At 38.4% G+C, this 25,736-nt stretch overlaps 2 protein-coding genes across 7 annotated transcripts in view; one reads left to right on the top strand and one right to left on the bottom strand.

Moving 5' to 3' along the window:
• The first annotated feature begins 402 nt into the window (after positions 1-402).
• On the top strand, positions 403-12,307 carry HNRNPH3 (heterogeneous nuclear ribonucleoprotein H3). Of its 6 annotated transcripts, none has more exons than XM_059397548.1 (10): positions 403-493; positions 5,845-5,979; positions 6,509-6,647; positions 7,167-7,351; positions 7,810-7,896; positions 8,206-8,321; positions 9,759-9,894; positions 10,659-10,754; positions 10,836-10,928; positions 11,067-12,307. In XM_059397548.1, exons 2-10 carry the CDS (start codon positions 5,868-5,870, stop codon positions 11,141-11,143), a joined length of 1,041 nt encoding a protein of 346 aa, XP_059253531.1. In that variant the 5' UTR covers positions 403-493; positions 5,845-5,867; the 3' UTR covers positions 11,144-12,307. The 6 variants fall into 6 exon arrangements, with proteins under 6 accessions (XP_059253531.1, XP_059253529.1, XP_059253533.1 ...); XM_059397546.1 differs by lacking the exon at positions 403-493 and adding an exon at positions 711-911; XM_059397550.1 differs by lacking the exon at positions 403-493 and adding an exon at positions 711-911 and having other exon boundaries at positions 7,167-7,306.
• A 327-nt stretch (positions 12,308-12,634) lies between these two features.
• The window catches only part of RUFY2 (RUN and FYVE domain containing 2), a 29,987-nt gene continuing 16,885 nt past the window's right edge, over positions 12,635-25,736 (bottom strand). The window contains exons 3-5 of the mRNA XM_059397669.1: positions 20,814-20,862; positions 14,977-15,054; positions 12,635-14,897 (exon numbers count right to left, since the gene is read on the bottom strand). Of these exons, the coding sequence (XP_059253652.1) occupies positions 14,754-14,897; positions 14,977-15,054; positions 20,814-20,862 (271 nt within the window). The 3' untranslated portion in view covers positions 12,635-14,753. The remainder of the gene's footprint in view (positions 14,898-14,976; positions 15,055-20,813; positions 20,863-25,736) is intronic.

Here is a 25,736-nt window from a genome sequence, read left to right on the forward strand (position 1 = left end):
TTGTCTGCCTAAAACTAATCAAACACTGTATGTTAATTATACTTCATTAAAATCAGGAGGAGAGATGAAAAAGGAAGGCACAAGGAGAAAGTGAGTACTTTCTCTTGGGACTATCAGAGGAAATCTGAAATCAAGAGGACTCAGGGAAGGAGACCCGCTGGTGGGGAGTGGGGTGAGGCCGGTTGCCTTAGTGTCAGGGCAGAGAAGAGGAGCCCCAGGCCAAGAGCCAAAATGGGGGTCTGGTGAACACTTTATCTTCGCAGGAGTAAAACACTTATTTTTACTGCATAACGCAAACCTGACAAGAAAAGCCCTCCTTCGCATTTGGCCGCCAAACCACGTGGCATCCCTTCTCTACCCGTGACGCTGGGGTCAGGGTGGGGCCTCTACGGAATTTGTTCTTGGTGCGGACAGAGAATCGAACTTCTCCGAACCGCTTCAACACACGCACACAATTGCTGCCACTTCACATCCTTCCAGAGTGGGCAGAAAGGTAAGCTCTAGGCATTTAACAGTCTTACAGTAATCCGCGTCTTTTTCTAACTGGACGAGCTCGACTACTTTCCACTCCTACCCCAACAACCCAACAAACAGGACAACCCATTAGCACGCAAGCGCATTTCTTGCCGTAGCGCCAACGCGGGATCGGATCTCTTATCTCGCGAGAGTGGGCCGGCCAGTCTTCGTTGCTCTCGCCCCACCCCCTCCTTCTCGCTCGCTCTCTCCCATCCCCCCAAGCCAGTCTCTCTGCTGCGCAGCTCCCTTAGCGGTTGCCGCTGCCGGAGACGGTTGGAAGAACCGTTGTGGCGAGCGCTACACGAGGCGAGCGACTTCTTCCTCTTCCCGACCGACCCCGCGAGTACCGGAGTCGGCGTTACTGTCGCTCGACAGGGTATCTGAAGTAAAAGGGGGTAGGTTGGGCTGGTAGTGTCGAGAGCGGAGTCGGGAGAAGGACGAAAGAGAGACTGGGAGGGGGTGGGGTGTGTGGGGGGGGGGGGGAAGTGTGGAGGTCGCCGCTCGGAGTCGGCCAGACTGCGCCTCCCAGGCGATCTCCCACTTCAGGGAGGGCGGCCTGCCGTGGGGAGGACTTGCTCGGGTGAAATTCAGTGAACGAAACTGAGGACCGGAGTGGGGGTCATCCAGCATTTCCCCTCTTTCCCTGCTGGTTTGGCCGCCGCCATTTTGGGTACGGTGGCGCGGCCACCTCGGCTTCCCGCCCTTCCCCTCTCTTAATACTTTTTGCCCTTCAGCTTCCGAAAACTGATTTAGAAGGCCGGGGGGGAGGTCAGAGCACCCCGGAAGGGATGAGGGTGGGGAACGAAGCGAGCAGGGAAAGGCTGGGCACTTGGGTGGGGGAGGTCCTGGGCTGGCGGGCGCGCTCCCGATGGAAATGGCGCCGGATGGGCCTGGCCTCCCACCGCGGCCTCCCTTCCTCCGCAGTCTCTGCTGGGCTACCGGGGCTGGCGGGACTGCGAGTGACTTCTGACGCAGATTCCCAAGATGAGAGAGGCTGGAGCTGGGGGAGGAAAGCCAATGGCGACGAAGGCGCTCAACTCCCAAATCCAGGACAAAGGAGGCAGACGGCCTCCTTTGTAATTCCGCCGCCCGGTGGCGAAGGTTTTAAAGCCAGGCTTGGCTGCCGGACGGAGAGGTGGGGATGAGGGGGGGAAAGGGGCGTACTCTCCTTAGCTCTCTGGTCTCTAGGGCCGCTAGATAAACGAAAGTCTCCGGGGAGGAATAAAGGACGCTTAGCCGGCCCTTATATTCCAGATTTGGAACTTCGAAAAAGAGTACGTACTCATTTTCCAAAGGGTGGTTTGTTTGTTTTTCCTTCTTCTCCCATTTATCTTAAACACTTGGTGGGTAATTGTTTTGTAAGCAGTAAAGCGGATGACTTATCAAATAGGAATGTGAAATGGGCATATTTCAAATAGGTCGTTTAGGACTAGTTAACTGTGTTAGAGCTTTCTGAACTTTTGGGTGGGGGTGGGTGGTTTAGCAATGGTTTTGTGTAGTTTGGCACATACTCGGTTATAATTTAAGTAGGAGTTTTACCTTTGGGAAACAGTTGTTAAAATGCAGTCAGCGATGGCATAAGTTTGTGTAGCAATTGAGTTACTGACTTCAATATTAATCTCCAAAGGTTACATATTGTGCAAAGAGGGCGGTGGAAGAAAAATATATAAAAATACAGTTAGCGTTTATTTTCCTTTTGGTAGCTAAGCATGTTTTTTTATTTACTATAGGACTGTGGTAATATTTTGACCCAGAAAATAAGCCTACATAACAAAAAGAAAGTCCAGTCATGTTGTGTGATGATTTTTGGTCCTTAGAACACAAGAGAACTGGGTCTGTAATTTTCCTTGAGTAGGTACAAAGTGACAGGTAGCCTGAGAATAAGCTTCCAATAATAGCTGAATCCCTACAGGAACTCTGTTTTTTCAGCCTTTAAAAAAAAAAAAAAAAAAAAAAACCTCGTATTATTTAAGACGGTCTGGTTTGTGGTAGCATTTAGAAAAGCCCAGTTTCCTGTAAAATAGTACATGATAAAACCGCTTTCCTAATTGGATTACCCTAGAAACCTTTTTTTCTGCCCTCTTTCTGCATCATCATCTGGAATCTGGAAATCCATCTGGTTGCTGATTGCCTTTATATTTTTAATAGTCATGTGGGTTTTTTTGGTGTTCTTATTTTGGTAAATAAGTGGCTGAGCTGCAGTAGGTGATGGTAACTTTGTTTTAGAAGAGAACTTTATAATTTTAGACTTCACCTCATTTTAGGTATTAGTAGTGTGTCTACTTTTTCTACTGAAAATTAAGGAGCAAGCACACTGGAAAGAGAAAATGATGTAAATTTTTCATTTTAGTTAAACATATCACCACTTTTTGCCAAATTCCGAAGTTCATTTTCATTTTTTTAGGACCAGTGGGGTACCATTTATTAAGTTATTTATTGGTGCATCACACCCTAACTACATATTATACTTAAGAAGATAGTCTGTGCCTCTGTGTTACAAAGGAATTTGATGTTTCATTTTATTTTTGTTAAGAGGTGCTTAGCAGCTTTGAGATACAGTTCACAGACCATAAACTTCATCCATTTAAAATCCTACATACGTGGACTTTTGTGACTGGCTTCTTTCACTTAGCATAACTTTTAGGAAATTTTAGTTCTGTTCAGAATTGACTACAGTTATCCTAGTTCAACTGCTGGTATTTTTAATTGGTGCTAACACTTGGCAGTCTTAAAACAATTGAGATAGTCATGACGATGTTGAAAAGAAAGGTTGAAATGGATTATCCTGAATAATTAGTAAACTCTGGGTAGTTCCTAGACAGCTTTATTAACATATTAGAGCAGATGATCTTTTTGTATGCCTTCAGAGTTTGTCTTGGTTTTCTTGAAGTAGAATTCTACAATCAAATTTTGAGTTTTGAAGAAGTCTAGTGTGGCTTTATGTTTTGTGCTCTTAAATGCCTGTGGGGTGGAGAGTCATCCTATAAATAGTTTGTCTTCTGAATCTGGTTAATTTCTCATCAACTTAAAATTGCGTTAACAGTATAGTGTGTGTGGTTTTTTTTTATAGACTTAATACTTTGTTTATAAGTGTCTTTGGTATGGACTGATCCAAAAATCAAAACTAGTTTGCTTGCTTAGTGTTTCTTGGAAAGGGCTAAATTTTGTAGTAAAGTTAGTTTCCATCCTTTTTTGTGGTTTTTTTTTCCCCAGTATCTTTATTGTAGAAAGAAATGGGCTAAATGATAAAAAGTATCACATTAAGGTCTTTTCACAACAGATTGGTTTTGTTAAATACTTAATATTTTCCGGGAGGAAGTAACATGTGATGTTACCTCCTCTCCATTTACTGTTCTATTCTTGAATTGTCCTTAATAAGAAAGAGTTTTTGTTTTGTTTTGTTTTAGTTTTTTGTTTGGCTTTTTTTTTTTTTTTTAAGCCAAACCCAAACTGATTGAGGGTCTACTTGTTTCGAAACTACTCCAGAACAGTATTTTTTTTAATCTAGCTAACACGTGCTGTAGTAAACATTGCCCCCTGCCCCACCCAAATCCTAAGGAGTCTTGAAGCCTTAAGCCTGTGTTTACTTTGGAAGCCACTTGTACCTATCCTTACTTGCTTTCAAGACTCAGGATACTTTTCCATCCTTTTAAGGTTCATTTATTTATTTTGTGGTCTATTGCAGTAATTTTACAGGAGGGGCCCTTAAAATCCAATAGCAATGGCTGTTACTGACTGATTACCATGTTGTAGACTGAGCATTTTAGGTCTTAAAACAGTCTGGAGAGTTACGGGCACCACTGCTGTATTTTAGAGCTGAACATAGAGGTTAAGTTTGCTTTAATCAGTCAGTGAGTGGCAGAATAGGGATTCAAAACCAGATTCTCTTTCTCCCTTTCTCAAAAAAAAATTAATATGTTGTTTAGGTGCTGAAAATCAGTTGTAACGTTTGATAACAAAAATCATAGCCATCCCACTTTGGATTTCTATGTCTAGAGTGACTCTCGGGACTTTTAAAAAGCAAAACAAGTATGAAAGTTGATTTAAATGCAGAGGTATTTGATTAATAAGCACATTTAGAAAATTTTCAACATTAGGCTATTTTGAATGCACGTATTCTAGGAAAAAAATTTTTACTCTTTGCAGATGCTCCTTCTAACAGTTGGACCGATATAATTAGATGGTGTGAAATCAAGTATTAGTGAACACTGATATGAAATTATCTTGAAGCATAAAGGAATCAAGTGAACAAATTGTTTTGTTTACAGGGGAGGAGGTGGTGAGGGAAAGGTTTGAAATACTCAGGTGAGTAGGATTCCTACAGCTGTTTAGTGAAATTTGTAAGGTCTGGTAAGTTTTTGCAGCTGAAGGACTTCTGCGTTAGCCTCTTTGAAGTGTTGTGGAATTCTAAAAGAAAGGATTGTTGTTGTCTTTTGGGAAGGGAACTGGGTGTGGATGGGTTCTTTCTGGAGGGTTAGGAGGGCTTTTCACTGTACCCTAAAATACTTCTTGAATGTGAATGTATTACGTATTTTAAAATTTGTGTTTAAATGTAAAGCAGTGAGTGAACTGGTATTGAATGTACTATCTCCAATAACTTCCCAATAGGTGGCTTCAAAAAACACCCATACTGTTGCAAAGCATTCACTTTTGGGTGGAATTTTACCTCAATTTTAAAACTCACCTAATTAACTCATTTTAAAACTGGCTTTTGAGGAGTGTTGAGATTTAGTTAAAACAGAGTTGAGAATTTTTCCTCCTTCAAAAACAATTTTATGTGTTCAGAACTAAAAGTGCATCTAAAAAGACTTTTTATAATGCCATTTTTCTAACATCAAAAAAAGTACTCTCTGAACTTCTGGCTTAGGCTCTTTCTGTGAATGGACATTGGTGCAGTGTGCAGCTTTGGAGTGATTAAGTTTTTTAGAGTTTATATAACTCAGATGAATAATAAGTAAAACCTGGAGAAATGTGAATGAAAATTAGATGAGGGAAAGGCTAGAGTTGATACAGATGACAGAGTCAGGAAATAGGGAGAATCTGAAGACTGATACTGGAATTGTGTAAATTTTCTTAAGATTGGGCATTACATAAAATTTGGTCCTTTGGAATTGGGTACTTTTGGAGTTTAGAAGGGTCAGGTATCACTGACTTTTCCCAGTCTTTGCCTACCCCAAAGTGGGAAGGTGTCATGTTGCTGAACCGTGGCATTATCAACAAGCCATATGTTAAATTTCCTGTTGTGCACCACTGAGTGGTGTTTCTTCAGTACCTGTAGCAAGAGTATATTTTGATTGACTGCTTTATGTGCTTGTTTATTTTTTATAGCATTTAAATCAAACGTTATTGAGATGGATTGGGTTATGAAACATAATGGTCCAAATGACGCTAGTGATGGGACAGTACGACTTCGTGGACTGCCATTTGGTTGCAGCAAAGAGGAAATAGTTCAGTTCTTTCAAGGTACCTCTAGTATTAGTCAAAGTTTAGTAGTATTTTAATTTTATATTTTTATTGTATTACTCAGTTTTTAATTTGTAAGACCCATTTGTTTTGGGGACTTTTTGAGTATGATATCTTGGTTAATGTATTAAGTTATGAAATATGCTCCAGTTAATACTGAATACAGAATGTGTAGAATATGTAAAACCTAACTAATGTGCAATAAACTTAATTGAGAGTAATTATGTATGATGAAATGAACCATGAATTATCATATGGAGCATAGTTAAATTTAATTTAGCTTTTTAATGTATTATAGGTGAGCTTTTAGTGTGTAATTTAAAAAGACTGGTTGCAAAAAAAAAATGTAATCCAATAATATTTGAAAAAAATCTTCCGCTTGTATTATGGGGTGATGGGAAACTTAAGCTTTTTTGTTTTGTTTTTGTTTTGTTTTGTTTAGACTTGTTTTAAATATTTGATTCAGATGGGAATGTTTCAGCCTTTAACACTGTTCCCCTTGATGGGGTTATTTGTCCTTGGGTTAAAGGGTTGGAAATCGTGCCAAATGGGATAACATTGACGATGGACTACCAGGGGAGAAGCACAGGGGAGGCCTTCGTGCAGTTTGCTTCAAAGGAGATAGCAGAAAATGCTCTGGGGAAACACAAGGAAAGAATAGGGCACAGGTGGGGATGGAGAGTTTGGGATGGTGTTAAATTTTTATTTTTGGGGGTTGTGGGTCACTATTGCTTAATGGGGGGGTTACAATAACATTTTTCTGGGGTAGTTTAAAAGAATTGATAATTATCTAAATTTAACTTGAAAACTACAGATTTGGGTGGGGAATTAATGCTAATAGTTTGCTTAAATTAAAATTAGATTGTTTCCATTTCTCTGTAGGATGTTGATAAATGCTTTTGTATAATCAGCTGTTTTCTCTAAACACCTATCATGTACTAAAGGAAACAAGCTAAAAATATATTTATATTACATGAATTGTTTTCAAGTGACTAATTTGTCTATGTAAAACTTAAATATTAATTATTTAAGTTTGTAGGTATAAAAATGTTAATTTATGGTGTATTTAGGCAATTTAAATTGGGTTATGTATCTAGATGTAGAAAAACTTACTGAATTTTTGCCCAATATCTTACTTATTCTAATACATTTATGCTGAAACCTGTACCTTAAACATTTTTAAATAGGTATATTGAGATCTTCAGAAGTAGCAGGAGTGAAATCAAAGGATTTTATGATCCACCAAGAAGATTGCTGGGCCAGCGACCGGGACCATATGATAGACCGATAGGAGGAAGAGGGGGTTATTATGGAGCTGGGCGTGGAAGTATGTATGACAGAATGCGACGAGGAGGTGATGGATATGATGGTGGTATGTGTATCTAATGAACAAAGGTTCTGTTGTCATTTTCTTAATGTTCCTGACACTTTGTCAAGAAATACAGAAATGGCAGTAATTTCAGTACCTACTAGGTTTTAAAACCTGTTCATGAAAATAGCCAGCTATGGGACTTGATTGATGCACATATTTGCACCTATATAAGTTATACAGAAAGTAAAATGAAGATATTGGCATATTTTGACACTTTTTTGTTTGACATCAGGATGAAAGTTAATTTTGATGTCCTAAATGTACTCTAGGATTTTTTTTTATTTCCACTGATTGTTACTAACTGCTGCTTTTTTTTTTTTTGCGTGCACTGAGTTGGAAGTTGTAAACTTGTAAAAATAATATAACTAGACTACTTACCGCAAAATGATTTTATAAAATCGTTTATAAAATTTATCTCTTAAAAATGTATTCATGTATTTTCTCATTAAATTACACAGGTTATGGAGGTTTTGATGACTATGGTGGCTATAATAACTACGGCTACGGAAATGATGGCTTTGACGACAGAATGAGAGATGGAAGAGGTAAACATATTAAAGACATACTCATTTTTAGGTGAATGTTAAATATTTTATACAACATTTAGTGGTGATAATTGGTGACTTCTATGAAATTGACAGATTGAGCATATTTCAGTGCATACCTGTGTGTGGGGCTTTATATAGATGTATGCTTAAAGGTAAATTCTTGATTTTGATACTTATATCAACTCCTGAGATTAATTGGTCAAAGAAAAAGGTATAAATAAGAAAAGGTATGTATCAGGAGTAAGTTTGTTGAAATGCTTTACTACATGTTTCAGTGGATTATAATTGGACATTTTATTCTCTTAGGTATGGGAGGACATGGCTATGGTGGAGCTGGTGATGCAAGTTCAGGTTTTCATGGTGGTCATTTTGTACATATGAGAGGATTACCTTTTCGTGCAACTGAAAATGACATTGCTAATGTGAGTGATTTTAGTAATTTTATTAGTAATTTTAAATTTTTATCCTGGTATCTAATCTTGAAGTGTTCTTAATGTTCTCTTTTTCTTTATAGTTTTATGTCAAGTGCCTTTAATAGGGAAAAATATACACACTCTTATCTATACTGGTTAATGAATATTTTTTTGTCCATTGTATGCTGACTTACCTAGGATTCAAGGGAGTAGATTCATAAAATCCAGTTAAGAATTTAGGGAAAAGATTTATCAGCATAGAGTGTTGCCCTTGTGTCAAGTTTTGAAAGTGGAAAATGTACAAAGCGAAAAAGGTTTAGTTGTTTGGTTCAGCTTTGTAACTACAGAATGATTACAGTTAGAGGAGCTGTGAAAATAATGGGAATAGATGCTACTGCTTGCTTAAAACTGGTTGGTTTCAAGTTGGTTAGAGTATCTGCGGACTTCAGCACATATGCATCTAGTCACACCCATTCATTTACCTATTGAGTAGTTGCAGTAGAGATCTAGGGACCTGCAAAAGCCAGGACTAGTTACCTGGCTCTAAAAGAAATGTACCTGTAGATCTTACAGGGAACTCATTGGTCCTAAGTTTCAGGTACCTTTTAGGATCCCTTTAACCTGATTAACTTGTGATTTACAACTAAGTGATACATTTTAGGGGTATCCATGTACAGTTTGTGTCAATTTGTCAAATTCCACTGGTCTGAATCATAACACCTAAATTCTTTGCACATGTTTCTAAGTCTCTGTTTACCTGTTTATCCTTCAAACGATAATTGTGAAATACTTCCTTGGGAGGAGTAGGAACGGAGGACTTAATTCTCCTCCCTTTCAATGGTAGCATATGAGATGTTTTCATTTGTTTAGAGTAAACTGTGCTCTGGGTTAGATCCCCTCCCCCATTATCACTTAGCTCTCCGGCCCCTTTCATTTAGCTTACTTTATTTTTTTATTTTTAAAAAAAGATTATAGGCATGTCTGGGTGGCTCAGTCAGTTGGGCAGCTGCCTTTGGCTCAGGTCGTGGTCCCGGTGTCCTAGGATCGAATCCTGCATCGGGCTCCTTGCTTGACTGGAAGCCTGCTTGTCACTCTGCCTGCCTGTGCTCGCTATCTTAAAAGAAAAGGTTATATTTATTTCTGTTTCATTCAGCTAGCAAGCAGAGGGAGAAACAGGCTACCTCATAAGCAGAGAGCCTGATGCAGGGCTCCGTCCCGGGACCCTGAGCTGAAGGCAGACGCTTAATCAAGTGAGCCACCCAGGTGCCCCCAACTGAGTTTATTTTAAAGAAATAATTTTTTTGCATTTTCCTCCATGTTTATGGTCCTAGAATGTTCGTAGTTGACTTGTTAGCTTTGCAATACAAGGCAGTAAAAAGATTTGTTTTAGTGAATGAGGGAAAACCAAGGTATATGGTGATTTAATAAATGTTTTCTCTTATTTAGTTCTTCTCACCACTAAATCCAATACGAGTGCATATTGATATTGGAGCTGATGGCAGAGCAACAGGAGAGGCAGATGTAGAGTTTGTGACACATGAAGATGCTGTAGCTGCCATGTCTAAAGATAAGAATAACATGCGTAAGTATCCTTGGCTTGCTATCTAGTTTCTTAGGTGTGAACTTGTTTATAAAATAACATTTGTAATTTCTCAAATGTAATATGCTACAAGGTTTTTAGATAAGTAACCCTTGGTAGTCATTGGGACTGAAACCATATGGCCTCTAAGAAGTTAAGGTTTCATTCGCGGGGAGGGAGGTTGAAGAGTTAATTCATACTCAGTACTTAACAGGTGTTATCTAAGCTTAAGTTATTAAAGAGGGAAAATAGGTATATTACTAGCATGTTCTTGAGTTCCCATGCCATTTGCAAATTGGGACTTTTTAACCCATCCATCAAGTTAGTTGGCTGAGTTATTTCTGTATGCCATCAAACTGGTTTTAAATCATTAAATTTTACCCAGACCAGTGATTCGTAAACCTGGCTACACACAAATCACTTTGTAGTAATCTTTCATGGACATTATTTTCATGACATGATTTGAATTCATTTCTTTAGACGTGGAATGTATTTTAAGCAGCACAGTAACTGGTTCCAAAATAAGGAATCAGCCCTTTTATAGATAAGGGAATGGAGGCCCCAACCACATTTTACGTTTAGCCTTGTACAATTTGAACAAAACATGGTAGGTTAGGTTTTAGCCTCTGGTGTTCATCTTATCACTGCACTAGGAAGTATGTAAATGTATTCCCAGGGTAATACTAGCTTAATTAATATTAGCTAATTTTCATTTTATTGATAAATTTTGATCCATCATTCCTTCCTTATTACTCTTTGTCTTAAAGAACATCGGTACATTGAACTCTTCTTGAATTCTACTCCTGGAGGCGGTTCTGGAATGGGAGGTTCTGGAATGGGAGGCTACGGCAGAGATGGAATGGGTAGGTAAAGTTTTTTAAATGAGCAGAGTTAACACATGTAGCAGTCAATCTCACTTTTTTTTTCTTTCTTTCTTTTTAAAGATAATCAGGGAGGTTATGGATCTGTTGGAAGAATGGGAATGGGTAACAATTACAGTGGAGGATATGGCACTCCTGATGGCTTGGGTGGTTATGGTAAGTGTCATTGGTTACTGTGGTTTGATATGTTAGTCCCCATGTGTGTAGACACTTGTTTAAGTTCATGTATTATCATCAATGAAGTATGTACTGATAGTTTCTAACAAGTTGTTTTTGTTGTTTTTGTTTTTTAAGGCCGTGGTGGTGGAGGCAGTGGCGGTTACTATGGGCAAGGGGGCATGAGTGGAGGTGGATGGCGTGGCATGTATTAAAGCATAACCACCAACATAAAAGTCCTGACAATAGCGTCTGGTCTACTAGACTTTCTTACAGATTTAATTTCTTTTGTATTTTAAGAACTTTATAATGACTGAAGGAATGTGTTTTCAAAATATTATTTGGTAAAGCAACAGATTGTGATGGAAAAATCTGTTTTCTGTAGGTTTTATTTGTTGCATACTTTGACTTAAAAATAAATTTTTATATTCAAACCACTGATGTTGATACTTTTTATATACTAGTTATTCTTGAGGATGTGCTGCTTTCCTAAGATTTGGGTTGATGTATTTTACTATTAGCTCTACAAGTAGTAGTATAGTATAATTGTAGAGGACAATGGTTCACCTTTTCATAAACTACAAGTCTTATTAATAAGCAGACATCTAGAATAGAGCTTGGAAAATAGTGTAACTTTTTTTCTCCTGGACAGTACTGTAAATATAAAAACCTAAGGATGAGTGTAGGTGGCTTCAGGAGTGTAAATTCAGCTAATTTCTATTTTAGTCATTCTTTTCAAATGTCATTTATCAGGCATAGCTATAAAATGTTGAAGATCTTGAGGTACTTGGATTTCTGAATATTCATAATTGTGTTACCTGGGGATGAGAATGTTGGACGTTTAAAATTCTAGCCCTAGATTTTAGAATAAATTCACTCAGCACTTGACTGAAGTACCAAAAAAATGTTTCCAAAAAAGTGATAGTTGTAAGTTATCTCAAAATGTCTTAGACTAGCTTAAGATTCTCAGTGACATGAGAATCCAATATAAGTACAAAAGTATTTACTGTGGAGTATAATTCTCAAAGCTGTATTTTTAGTTTTTCTGCCCAGTATAGCATATGGTTTCTCAATAATTGTATAAATGATTAAACAAATATAAGAGACAAGTCCATGTGATAGTTTTAAAATGAGAGTTCTGGAAGTTGGATTTTGCATTTGATCTCTGGAGTTTTAGAGCCATTGTATTAAAAAATACTATGTGTAGCAAGGAAAAGGTGCTTTTTAATTTTAATCCCTTTGATCAATATGGCTTTTTTCCCCAAAATTGGCTAATGGATCAAAATGAAACCTGTCAATGTGAATTCAGTTATTGACCTTGTTACTTGTTTTTGCTAGAAATGTTATTAATGTAATAAATATCAACGTGGGAGATAATAGTGTGGCCTCTGTCCTAGAATGATTTGTGTCGGTTACTGATTGTAAATCAGATTGGTGGACGATATTCTAAGAGAACATTAGACAGAGTGACACCTAAGGAGTGATTTCTACTGTTGCAGAAAGAAGAGGTTCCATAGGCGAACACAGTTATCTGCTAAAGCAGAGATCCATCTTAATGTTTGTACCCCTCCTAAGTTAATCCACTTACATATTAGGCTAATACCACTTACCTTTTTTTTTAAAGGATTGTATGTGATTTCCCAGGACCTGCTCTATTAAAATCTTTAAGTAGTAAAGGTATAAAAAGTTATAAGTGCAAGTTGCCCTTTGAAGGGCTAATTTTTCATGTTTTATTTGGTTTATAAAATTCACATTTTAAAACATTGCAGAGTAGAAGAATTACAGTCACAATTCCTTGGCACTATGATACATAGCATTACTGTGGGTAGTACTGGCTAGACGAAGAAATGGTATGTGAAATTCATGAAGATAAATACTTTCAATGAGGGCAGATCTTGAAGATTAGAAAGTGTAGGTTCACAATACAAATGAAGTTTTACAACAAAATCCAACATTTAGTATAAATAGCTTTTAAATAAGAACCAAAACTAAATGAAGCAAAGTGTATTGGTATCATAAAAGCTTGACTACAAAAAGCCCAAAACCAGTGGTGATAAACAGGAGTTTTGAATAAGAAAGAATTTAACGGGGAACTGAAAATCATGGTTTATTTGTTGAATGAAACCCAGCTTTGGGATTTAAGCAAAATCACATTTTAAAGTGTGTATTAATAAGCACAGTAATAAAAAAACACAGTATTTGGAACTTCATAGTTGCTTATTCTCATTTTTAACAATCATAAAAATGTTAATCATCCCATCAGTACAAAACAGTTCAAGAATATAATTCTCTTGACAGCATTTCTGTCGGCATTCAAGAAAGACCACCTAAAAATCTGTACAGCAGGTTCTAACTGAAGACCTCAAAAGCTAACGGGATTTGGAGAAAATAAATCCTCAAGTAAAATACTGATTTCATACTTTGGCAATTTAGAAAATTAAGCCTCAGTGAAAGTATATATACTCTGAGGAAAGGATCCTGCAGAATAAGTAACCCCATTTTAGGTGGGTGGGGGGCATGATTAATTTACTAAATGTAATGCTCCTAGGAGTAATCAAAGATTCCTATCTGATCTGTTTGAAAGGTTCACAGACTTAAAGTGCATGGCTAAAGTTAACACCAAAGGGGCGAAAAAGGATCTCCTAAGTGGTGATGCTATTCATAGGATTAATGAGATGAGTAACCTTTTACATATTCTTGGTGTGCTACAAGAATGGTAAAATGGGATTAGTGTTTGACTCTTTCATGCTGGAAATAGACCATGTATTTCGTGGCAGGGCTGAGCCCACATCTTCATCTGCTCAGGATCCTGGCTTGGAGGCATTCAGTATAGGGTGAATATTTCACTCTATACAGAACTGCAGTAGTGGATCACTACACTGTAATGCTTCCTAAAATCTACTGGAATGTAAATAGAATACAATTTTTAATTACTCAAATTCCATCAAAGGCAAACTACTTTAGATTTCTCCTTTGATGCTTAGAGGAGAATCAATCAGGAGCCTGTAACCCCTTACTATTAATAAACATTTTTTTCTGGGGATGGATTTTTTTCTTTCTAAGAGGTGTTGAGCCCTCCCTCAAGTTTGGTGAGTCAGGTATAACGTGGAAAGATATGTAAGTAATAATTTAAAGACTAGTTCAACTTCCCTCTCAAAATATGGAAAAAGTTGAGGTAAAATAATACCTCTTTAACCTACTATATCTGAAAATACCAATAAATACATTGATTAGAGGAAGACCAAAAGGAAATTTTTACAGGATAAAATATTGGCCTCTTCTAATGGAAAATGGACAAAGGAAGTGGGGCAGAAAGGACAAGTTATTAAGGATGAAACCTTAGCAAGCTAATGAAAAGACTGTTGAACTGGAATATTAATACTTGCAAATAGCTCAATGTATTTCTGATCTGAGAACTGTGATCTTTAAAGTGCATTAAGAAAATTACAGGCACCATCAAATACTTGACAATTTGCAGAGTAAAAGAATCTGAACCCCTATTTTTAAGAAGGCCTTTACACAATAAGGCAAATGTGTGTTAGCTCTGCTATCTGGCCTTTTTAGTGGTGTTACAAGTTACACAACTATTACATCAATTAGGAATTAAGTTATTTTAAAGCATGCCCTGTTGAATGTTCTTTTTGAATAACAATGAGCTATTCTACAGCTTCTAATTCCCATGTGCTGTATATGTGGAAGATAAAACTGGTACCAGTACGGTCTGAAAGCTGCTTAAGAAGGGCTAACTAAATACATCATGTACATGGTTCATACACTGACCATTCATTATAGGTACTTTCATACACAAGGACTTAGTCTGGAGTCTTATGGCAAATTAGACGAGCATCTCTGGATCAGCAACGCGTGACAGGAATCACAAACCCGTACCGGCTTTGGTGAAGAAGGCAAAGGCAGTTCGTTGTCAGAGCAAGCGTTACAGAAAATTTCCCCACAATTTCTACAGTGGTGCTATTAAATGGAAAAAAAAAAAAAAATTAGAAGTCATGTTTGCATCAAGTCCTTCAGACTCACTTCCTATCTCCCTTACCTTTCTCTTAGAAAGTGAGAATTCTGTTTCACAAAGTTTACAATGTGTTGCTTCCTTGTCTTTCAACCAAACCAGTCCCTAGAAAGAAGAAGCATGAAAATTAATGCTAAAGTTAACATTAAAAATTATACATGTGAACATTTTCAACCAAAAACCATCTAAGAATATAGAGATGACTTGGAAATGAGACCTTTTCTTTGAGAGATACTGAAATAGTTGGGAGAATTAAGTATGTGTGGGATTTGCTTCAAAATAATCTGGGTGAGGGAGAAGGGATAGTTGAATATAAATACAAGAAAGGCCATATGCTGTGAAATATTGAAACTGGCTAATGGGCTAGTTTTTTCTCTGTACAACTGTTTGGACATTGCCATTATCAAATGTTTAAAAACTTAATGGGGGGGGGGGCGCCTGGGTGGCTCAGTGGGTTAAAGCCTCTGTCTTCGGCTCAGGTCATGATCCCAGGGTCCTGGAATCAAGCCCCACATCGGGCTTTCTGCTCAGCGGGGAGCCTGCTTCCCTTCCTCTCAATGCTTGCTTCTCTGTCTACCTGTGATTACTGTCAAATAAATAAAATCTTAAAATTTATTAATGGGAATATTCTTTAAGAACAAAGAGCCTTAGAGGTTATCTAGTCCAACAGTAAGGATACATTTTCACTATGAAATACATATGAGTTTGGCAATATGCATTCCATATACCACAGTCAGTCCTTAAAATCTGAAGAGAATTTGGAAATCACGTTAGAATTCATTATTTTAGAGGAGACTTCACCTTAAGTTTTACATGGCTATTAATTCCCTTAAATTCTATAACACATGTAATGGCTACTGTGTAGATGAGTAGAAATTGTATGTATTGTAAGTCATTAACAGGTGAGAACATGACTCCTGAAATTTCTAAATTGATCTTAGGTCGGATCTTAACCGACCTAAGATCCTGGGTAGGAACATTTTTTTCCCTACAAAAGCAATTCTGTATAGAAGACCCAGGTGAAGGAAGTCTTCAGTGCTTCTGTTTTGTGCCATCACATGTTCCATTTTAAAACAGTCAGACTAAGCCATGTTGCTGCTGCCAAAGAACCAAGTACAGCTGACCCTTGAACAAATGGGGATAAGGGGTGGCAGCTTCCACATCAACAAAAATCTGCATGTAACTCTTGACTCCCCACAAAACTTTTCATTTAATAACTTGTTGACCAGAAGCCTTACCAGTAACAGTTAACATACATACTGTATATGTATTACATGTATTCATATACTATTGTATTCTTAAAATCAAGCTGGGGAGTGAGGGGCAGGGCCTGGATAGCTCATACCAGACACACCAGTAAATAATCAAATGAACTGTAGAATTTCTTTAAAACTAAGATGGGACCTTAAAGATAATCCAATGCAACTTGTTGAATGCTATTAAAAAGGAAAGTAACTTCCCAAATGTCCAAAAGCCATCTAATGGAAGCAGCTTTGCTCCCTGCCAAGCTATACCTTAGGGGATGGAGAGCCTGCTATGAAGCAAATTTCCAAGCAAAAGTAATCTTTCTGACATCAGGGCTTGGTCTTGAGAATTATTTTTTTTTAAGATTTTATTTGACAGAGATCGCAAGTAGGCAGAGAGGCAGGCAGAGGGAAGGAGGGGTAAGCAAGCTCCCTGCTAAGCAGAGAACCCAATGGGGGGCTCAATCCCAGGACCCTGAGATCATGACCTGAGCTGAAGGCAGAGGCTTTAACCCACTGAGCCACCCAGGTGCCCCTTCCAGAATGTTTACTTTTTTTTTTTTTCTTTTAGAATTATTTATTTGGAAGAGTATATGTGGGGGGGGGGGGATAGGAACAATGGTAGAGGGAAAGAAGCAGGCTCCACTGAGCCCAGAGCCCAATGCGGGGCTTGATCTCACAACCCCAAGATTATGACTCAAGCCAAATTCAATGAAAGTTTGATGCTTAACTGACTGAGCCACCCAGGTACCACTAGACTTTTTTTTTTTTCATTTGACTAAACTTACCCTCCCGTCTCCCAAGGAGAAAAGCTATACAGTGCAGGGTAGGCCTAGTGTGTCAGCTGGAAGAGACCTCAGAGATCAGTACCTACAGCTCCCATTTTACAAATAGAAAAACCTGTCCAGAAGGTTAAACCTGTCCAGAAAGCTAAAGTTGCTTCCTCAAGGAAACAGCTGTTTTAAAGCAGAGTCAAAACTAAAAGGGAGCAAGCTATTCCTCTGTAAACATGGCTATTATTCTCTGCCTAATTCCAGAATGTCAGCGACCCAACCACACCGTGCCAAAAGGATAGAGGATCCTTCTCTGGAGAAACTCAGCTGCCTCAGAGAAAATTCCTGTAGATACTAACATAATTTGGAGAGAGTACCCAGCAGTTTGCTATTAACAGATTCTCTATGGTGAGGCCTACCAGTCTACAAAAACCCATTCCCATCTACCCAACCACCACCCACAGGGCTTTTCAAGATTTTTTGTGCCTTTACTGAAGTGGAATTTTCCGACATTTAAGGAATAACAGGCATGATGAGGTACTTAAGCCAAATAAACCCAGGAAGGGAATTCAGAAGGAAGAAAGGTGGTAGCAAAAGAAAAACTATAACGAATATCCTCAGAGAGAAAATGCAGGATGCCATTTTTAAAAGGAAAAATGAGTAAATAAGGGCCTATTAATTAAAAATACGGTAGAATTAAAAATTCTCCTAGAAAGCTGCACATGAATCTAACCAAACCTTTACATTTAACTTCCAGTTTACAGGCAGTAAGAGAACAGAGGAACAAGTTTAAAGTTACTGTGGGCCAGCAGATAAAATCCAGAATGTAAGAAACTCTGTAGGACAGCTATCCTAGACCATCAACTGGTCAACAGCAAGGACAAAAAAAATCCAGTCAAATATAAATCAATTTTCATACAGATCAAAACAGAGAACACATAATATTTTGTTGAAGACAGACATAAATGATAAAACTACAAAGAAAAACAACATAATGATGAACACAAAATAGAGAATTATTAGTATAAGGAAGAGAATGTAATCAGGGAGCAAACATTCTATTATAAGCTAATCAGAGTATGCCAGTGTTATGTTTTTTTTAAATAAGTGTTTGGTTTTTTTTAAAGATTTTATTTATTAGAGAGAGAGAGCAAGTGTGAGAGACAGGATGAGAGAGAGAGGAAAGAAGGGGCACAGGGAGAGGGAGAAGCAGACTCTCCACTGAGCAGGGAGCCTGACACATGGCTCAATCCCAGGACCCTGAGATCATGACCTGGGCTGAAGGCAGAGGCTTTAACCCACTGAGCCACCCAGATGCCCTATGCTAGGGTTTTTAAGTTATATTTATACAGTTATATATATGGTATGTTTCATAATGAAAAAACTTTTACAGAACTTAAATGACAGTTGGGCAGACATCCCTACCCATCCAAAAAAATGTGAGAGCAAAATAAAATGCCTATACGCAGATGCACAAATTCTTAAAACCTTTGTCTTTTCAATTCCACATTTTCTAGGAAGCTACAGAAGGACGCATTTCCCAAAACAAGGGAGTAAGCCAAGAAAGACATTAAAGGGTTCAGGTAACAGGAACTCTAAAATATAAGCGAATTCTAAAAATGGCAGCAAAGGAAAATATCAAGATGGGGGGGTGACCAAATCTGACTGAAGTAGAAGAGTGAAGAACTCCACGAGGGGTGACTCCAAGGGAAAAAGAACCTGATTCATTTTGCCATAGGAAAGCTTTTTTTTTTTTTTTAATATTTTATTTATTTGAGAGAGCATGAATGAGAGAGAGCATAAGCAGGGTGAAGGGCAGAGGGAGAAGCAGACTCCCCACTGAGCAGGAAGCCCGATATGGAACTCAATCCCGGGACTCCAGGATCATGACCTGAGCCAAAGGCAGATGCTTAACTGACTGAGCCACCCAGGTGGTCCAACATGGGAAAAGCTTTAATCAAGAAGCATGTTAGGGAGGCACCTGGGCTTAGGTCATGATCCCAGAGTCCTGGGATTGAGCCCCGCATGGTGCTCTCTGCTAGGCAGGGAGCCTGCTTCTCTCTCTCTCTCTGCCTGCCTCTCTGCCTACTTGTGATCTCTGTCTGTCAAATAAATAAATAAAATTTTAAAAAAAGAAGCATGTTAGGGGCGTGCCTGGGTGGCTCAGTCGGTGGAGCATCTGACTCTTGGGTTTCCGCTTAAGTCATGACTGAGCCCCTTACTGAGCCCCGTGTTGGGGCTCTATGTTCAGTGTAGAGTCCGTTTGTCTCTCTCCTTCTGCCCATCCCCTCCCCTACTACCACACCCTCTCAATAAATCTTTTTTTTTTTTTTTTTTTTTAGATTTTATTCGTCAGAGAGAGCGCGGGCAGGGGGAATGACAGGCAGAGGGAGAAGCAAGCTACCCACCGAGCAAATAGTTTCATGCAGGACTTGATCCCAGGAACTGGGATCATGACCTGAGCTAAAGGCTTAATTGTCTGAGCCACCCAGGCATCCCTAAATAAATAAAATCTTAAAAAAAAAAAAATTATAAAAAGCATTTGTATAAGAAAGCTCAAATGCTCTAATACAAAACTTTATTTTTTAAAACTCAATTTAGTTAACATACAGTATAATAGGAGTTTCAGGGGAAAGGCAATTATTAATTCCAGAGGGAAAAAGAAATAGTTCAAGAAAGCAAGCATAATCACAATACACTACATGGCCCAGCAAAGAACAACATTTAAATAGTCAAAGAATGGAGAGTAAATGAATTACATGAAAACTTAATTACACTGGGAGGACAATGAAGAGCAAACAGACCAGGGTGAAAGTCAGCAAAATTTCTCATCCACCATCTTAACTAGGCTATAGATAGGTCTAAAATAGCTCTTAAATAAGTGAGCGAATAATATATACTGCCTATTATTTAGAAATAGGGGGCAAAGCCGGAAGAAACAACTAAAAGAACTGGAAGTAGCTCCCTTCAGGTGGCAGGAGCTAGGTTGGATAAGGGAGGGGGGTGAAGAACAGAAGACTGCTACCATTCTTTTTTAAAAATTCTTTCTAGCACTAATTGACTTTTTTTTTTTTAAAGATTTTATTTATTTATTTGACAAAGAGAGATCACAGGTAGATAGAGAGGCAGGCAGAGAGAGAGAGGGAAGCAGGCTCCCCGCTGAGCAGAGAGCCCTACGCGGGACTCGATCCCAGGACCCCGAGATCATGACCCGAGCAGAAGGCAGCGGCCCAACCCACTGAGCCACCCAGGCACCCCAAGCACTAATTGACTTTTTAAAGTATTTTCACGTAACACTGCTAAAAAAACAGGATGCGAAGCTGTGTGGTAGGAGGCAATCTCACTGAACTACTCAGAGAGAGAATATTTTGTATTGTAGAAGGGACTCTGTGTCCAGATGCATTCGGAACCATATACTCAAACACTGTACTAATCACTTTTCTCACATATTAACCTCAATATTCAAAGCAACCTGCAAAATCATATGCCCATTTCAGAAGCCATTCAGAAGAAGAAACAAACTCCATGAAGGTATGACTTGTTGCCAGTCAAACAGACCAGCACAGGAAATCAAGGACTCTTGAAGACAAGATTCACTATCAGGACATGCTGCACAAGAAGATAGAAAAAATTCTTTCCAAGGCCATTTCCAACATGATTACTGACGGATTCTAGAGATGTAACAGGGAAGTGTTGGATCCCCATCATCCCGGACACCTGTCTGGGGCATGTGCCTCTATAATCCTGGGATTCAGGAACAGTACCTTAGGTTGATACAGGGCTTTACCTTCTATTGGAGACACACATATATCCCTACTTTCCTACTTGAGAAAGAGTTTCTACTCACCTGCAATGCTTTGTTGGCTTCTTTTATATCTTCTATTTTAAGTTTTGATCTGAAAAGATTACAAATGGGTCCGTGTGTCAGTAAATATATTAAACACAGAACATCTAGCAACTCATTCAGGTACTGGTTTTTCATAGGATATAAAATTGTATATACTAAATGATTCTAATGATCTTCTTTGACTAGTGGGATTATATTTTATATTTTCCTGTATTTTCAAAAAGAAAAATGTCCTTTTTAAATTTAAAAAATTGCTTTAGCAAAAGAATACTGGCATTTTCATGTGGCTATGACAATATCAGTAATAGCATTTACTGTAAGCTCACAGTGCACCAGACATGTTATATGACCTTTGCATGTATATGCTCATTTAATCTTCAAAAAAAGCCCTAACAAGTTTTTTTTAAGATTTTATTTATTTATTCATGAGAGACAGAGAGAGAGAGGGAGGCAGAGGGAGAAGCAGGCTCCCTGGGACTTGATCCCAGGACCCAGGGATCATGACCTGAGTCAAAGGCAGAGGCTTAACCAACTGAGCCACCCAGGCGCCCCCAAAACCCACCTATTTTTTTGAAGATCAACCAGAGGCAGCTAGGTGGCTCAGTCTGCCTTCGGCACAGGTCATGATCCTGGGGTCTTGGGATCGAGTCTGGCATCTGGCTCCCTGCTCTTCAGGGAACCTGCTTCTCCCTCTCCCACTGCCCTTGCTTGTGTTCCCTCTCTGGCTGTCTCTCTTTGCCAAATAAATAAATAAAGTCTTAAGAAAAAAAAAAAAAAGATTAATCAGTATCGATAAAGTGAAGCCTGATGAGGCTTCATTACTCATAACAGGTCACAGAGGCAGTAACTGGGGAAGCCAGGATTCAAACTCTGTTCTTTGTGATGCTAAAGCCCACGCTAGCCATTATACACACTATTTCTCTACCAGATGCAAAAGAACGGTAAGAGTGGGAATATTAAGGAAAATACAATTGTGATACTTTTCACCTTTTGAAAATACATATCAATAAACTTGCAAATTATAAATAACACTATTTATCTGTGATCCTACTACCCAGAGAGGATAATCTGCATGTTGGTGAGTGTGTGTATATTTTATTTTTATTTATTTATTTATTTTAAAAGATTTTACTTATTTATTTGACAGACAGAGATCACAAGTAGGCAGAGAGGCAGGCAGAGAGAGAGGAGGAAGCAGGCTCCCTGCTGAGCAGAGAACCTGATGCGGGGCTGGATCCCAGGACCCTGGGATCATGACCTGAGCTGAAGGCAGAGGCATTAACCCACTGAGCCACCAAGGTGCCCCGAGTATGTGTATATTTTAAAAATTTATTTAAATTCATTTACTTAACATATAGCGTATTTCTGGTGTCAGAGGTAGAGGTCAGTGATTCATCAGTCTTATGTAACCTTTAGCACTCATTACATCATCTGCCTCCTTAATGCCCATCACCCAGTAACCCCATCCACCTGAGTATGTGTATATTTTAAATGGAATCACCATTTATATAGTTTTCCATAAACAGCTCTTTTCAGGTAATCATAGATCTTGAAAGGCCGAGAGTTACTGGCTTGTCGTTAAGCATCTGCCACATCATTATGGTAAAATGGTTACATGGTAGACAATGAAAAATATAAAGTTGTTTATATCATCATCTACTGTGGAACTTTCAACTTATTTCAAATTTCTCACCACAAAAATTGTTCATTAAAATTGGAATGACCTGGGGCGCCTGGGTGGCTCAGTGGGTTAAGCCGCTGCCTTCAGCTCAGGTCATGATCTCAGGGTCCTGGGATCGAGTCCCACATCGGGCTCTCTGCTAAGCGGGGAGCCTGCTTCCCTCTCTCTCTCTCTGCCTTCCTCTCCGACTACTTGTGATTTCTCTCTGTCAAATAAATAAATAAAATCTTTAAAAAAAAAATTGGAATGACCAAAATATTTGTATTCTTTTTCATAGGAAAACTACTTAAAAATGAAATTACTGGATCAAAAGATATATAAAGTCTCTGCTCCTGAAGCAGAACAGTAGGAAATGGCTTCATACTACTAGTGTTCCTTGTTCCAAGACATAAAAACAAAATGTAGTTTTTTTTTAAGTTCTTTTATTTGTTCTTAAATTTTTTATTTTTTTAAAGATTTTGTTTATTTATTTGACAGAGAGAGAGATAGAGAGAGTGGGAACACAAGCAGGGGGAGTGGGAGAGGGAGAAGCAGGCTTCCCAATGAGCAGGGAGCCCGATGCGGAGCTCGATCCCAGGACCCTGGGAACATGACCCGAGCCGAAGGCAGACACTTAATGACTGAGCCACCCAGGCGCCCCAAAATGTAGTTTAAATCTAGTTCATATTTCTACAGTAGGAAAAATCAATGTAAAACTACAGAGATTAAAAATACAACACAAAATTTTCTTGTCTAAATTCGCATCTACAAAATGTAGCTGAAAAAAATGGATGCTGGAGAGAATAATGGTCAAAATAGTAACTGTGCTACACAGAAAACCAGAATATGGAATGAATTTAGCTTAATGGCATTTGCTACAGAAACTGTTATGAAAATTCACTGGCATTGATATATTTCTGGGTAAAATGCCTTTAATTACAAATAGGGACACAGCTAATATTGCCCCCTCCGATATGAACTGCCATACTACCCTAAAGAAAGGAATAGTAGCCACAGTTCGAGTAAGCAAAATATACCAGAACATCTCCTCTCTGCAGGGAGGAAACAGAGGTCCATATTATTCATTTTAATTAGCTTTTATTTAGAAATATTTAATTGTGTAAAAATATATTCAACCGTGGCATGAAAACAGCAGAGAGAAGGGTCAAGATAAAACATGAGGCTGTAATAAATGAGACACAATTGATGATGACACTACAGGAAAAATATCCATAAATGATACAACCCCTGATAATCCTGAAACCTCTGCTTTGAGGAGGAAAAAAAAAAAAAATCCGTCATTTTCTTTATGTGGAAGGAATCTGTTTTACAGAATACTGTTTGCAAGAGTCCAGGAAATTTGTCTTTCCAAACTAAAAATTCTTGTTGGAATTTAAGCTTTGATGAGTGTAAGAGAAAAGCTGATTATCATCCTTCATATATTTTTAACTCAGTCACTCTAACACACACACAGTAGTTTAGGTTCTCTTCCTTGAATATTCCATCCTAATATTTCATGTTCCACATTTTCTTCAAATATGAACAGCTCATTTTCATTTTGTTTAATCCTCAAATTATTCTCTCCATAACATAACTGATTTAGAATAACACTTAAAACCTTTCAAAATTTCTCAAAAATTCTTTTTAAGAATCCTTTAATAAGAAATAAGAGTAAATACTTCATTAGTGAAAGTATTTTTCTAGTTAAAATTAACCGTTTACATTTAAAATCACAGGTTCAGAAACTGGAGCAGTAGAAAGTAATTTTCATATCCAACCTCATCTGACATGAAAACGGATATTCTGGTTGTGATAATGCAAAGGTACTGTGCTAGAGGCTTTCACATGCTTATTCTCAGTTAATTAGAAAAAGCACCCTTTGGGGATTTTATAACTCTCCATTTTACAAATGTGGAAGTGGGCTTAGAGGTATTAAATAACCCTAAGTCACAAAACTAGTAAATGGTAGAGGAATCCTTATTCCTGTGAGTGATACTAATGAATACTAATTTGTAAGTTTAATCATAACTTGAAAACACAGTCTCGGGGCGCCTAGTTGGCTCTGTCATTAAGCGTCTGCCTTCGGCTCAGGTCATGATCCCAGGGTCCTGGGATCAAGCTCTACATCAGGCTCCCTGCTCGGGGAAGGGGGATGCTGGGGGAGGAAGCCTGCTTCTCCCTCTCCCACTCCCCATACTTGTGTTCCCTCTCTCGTTGTCTCTCTGACAAGTAAATAAAAATCTTAAAAAAAAAAAAGTCTTGAATGGTTCTTTCCAAAACCTAAATTTTTCCTTTTAATAAAATTAAATATGGTTCATATTATGGGGAGGATAAAGGTTATTTGAACCATAATATGAACCATATTTAATTTTAAATAAATTAAATAATACATTTTAAATAATACCCAAATGGTCTATATAAAGCCTAAAGGCTCCTGGTAAATTAGAAGCAAAGTACTGATCCAATCTCAGTCCCTCCTCAACTAATTTTTAAAAAGATCTTTAAAAAGATACCCATTCATCACCCTGTGTATTAGGGAAGAATTTGATATCTTATAATCACAGGAGCAGGAGGATGAAGAGGAAGAATAAAAGCGTTTCACAGATAATCTGCTGTGGTATATAGGAGACTTCATAGGGGCCACTGGTCCTCCTCCAGCTTTGATAAATTATTCTCACCACTTAAGAGGACTATGGTTAAGAAAGGATAAAACGAGGCGGGGAACAAAAGCAAAGGGTAAAAGGAGTTCTGACTCAAAGCTCACCCTACGCATGTCTTAGGCACTATGGACCCAGAAACAGCAGAGGAAAACTAACAATCTCTGCCATAACAATTCAAAGATTAACAAGGAAAAAAACCTCATAAATGAAGTAAAAAGACAAATGGAAGATGTACAATGTGTACAATTCTTAAAATCCCCTAAGAAAGGCACACCTGGGTGGCTAAGTGGGTTAAGCCTCTGCTTTTGGCTCAGGTCATGATCTCAGGGTCCTGGGATTGAGCCCAGCATCGGGCTCTCTGCTCAGCAGGGAGCCTGCTTCCCCCACTCTCTCTGCCTGCCTCTCTGCCTACTTGTGATCTCTGTCTGTCAAATAAATAAATAAATCTTTTTTTAAAAAAAAAAGATCCTGGGGCGCCTTCAGCTCAGGTCATGATCTCAGGGTCCTGGGATCGAGTCCCACATCGGGCTCTCTGCTCAGCAGGGAGCCTGCTTCCCCCTCTCTCTCTCTCTCTGCCTGCCTCTCCATCTACTTGTGATTTCT

This window comes from Mustela nigripes, chromosome 4, assembly GCF_022355385.1.
Source record: "Mustela nigripes isolate SB6536 chromosome 4, MUSNIG.SB6536, whole genome shotgun sequence".
Taxonomy (NCBI): Eukaryota; Metazoa; Chordata; class Mammalia; order Carnivora; family Mustelidae; genus Mustela; species Mustela nigripes.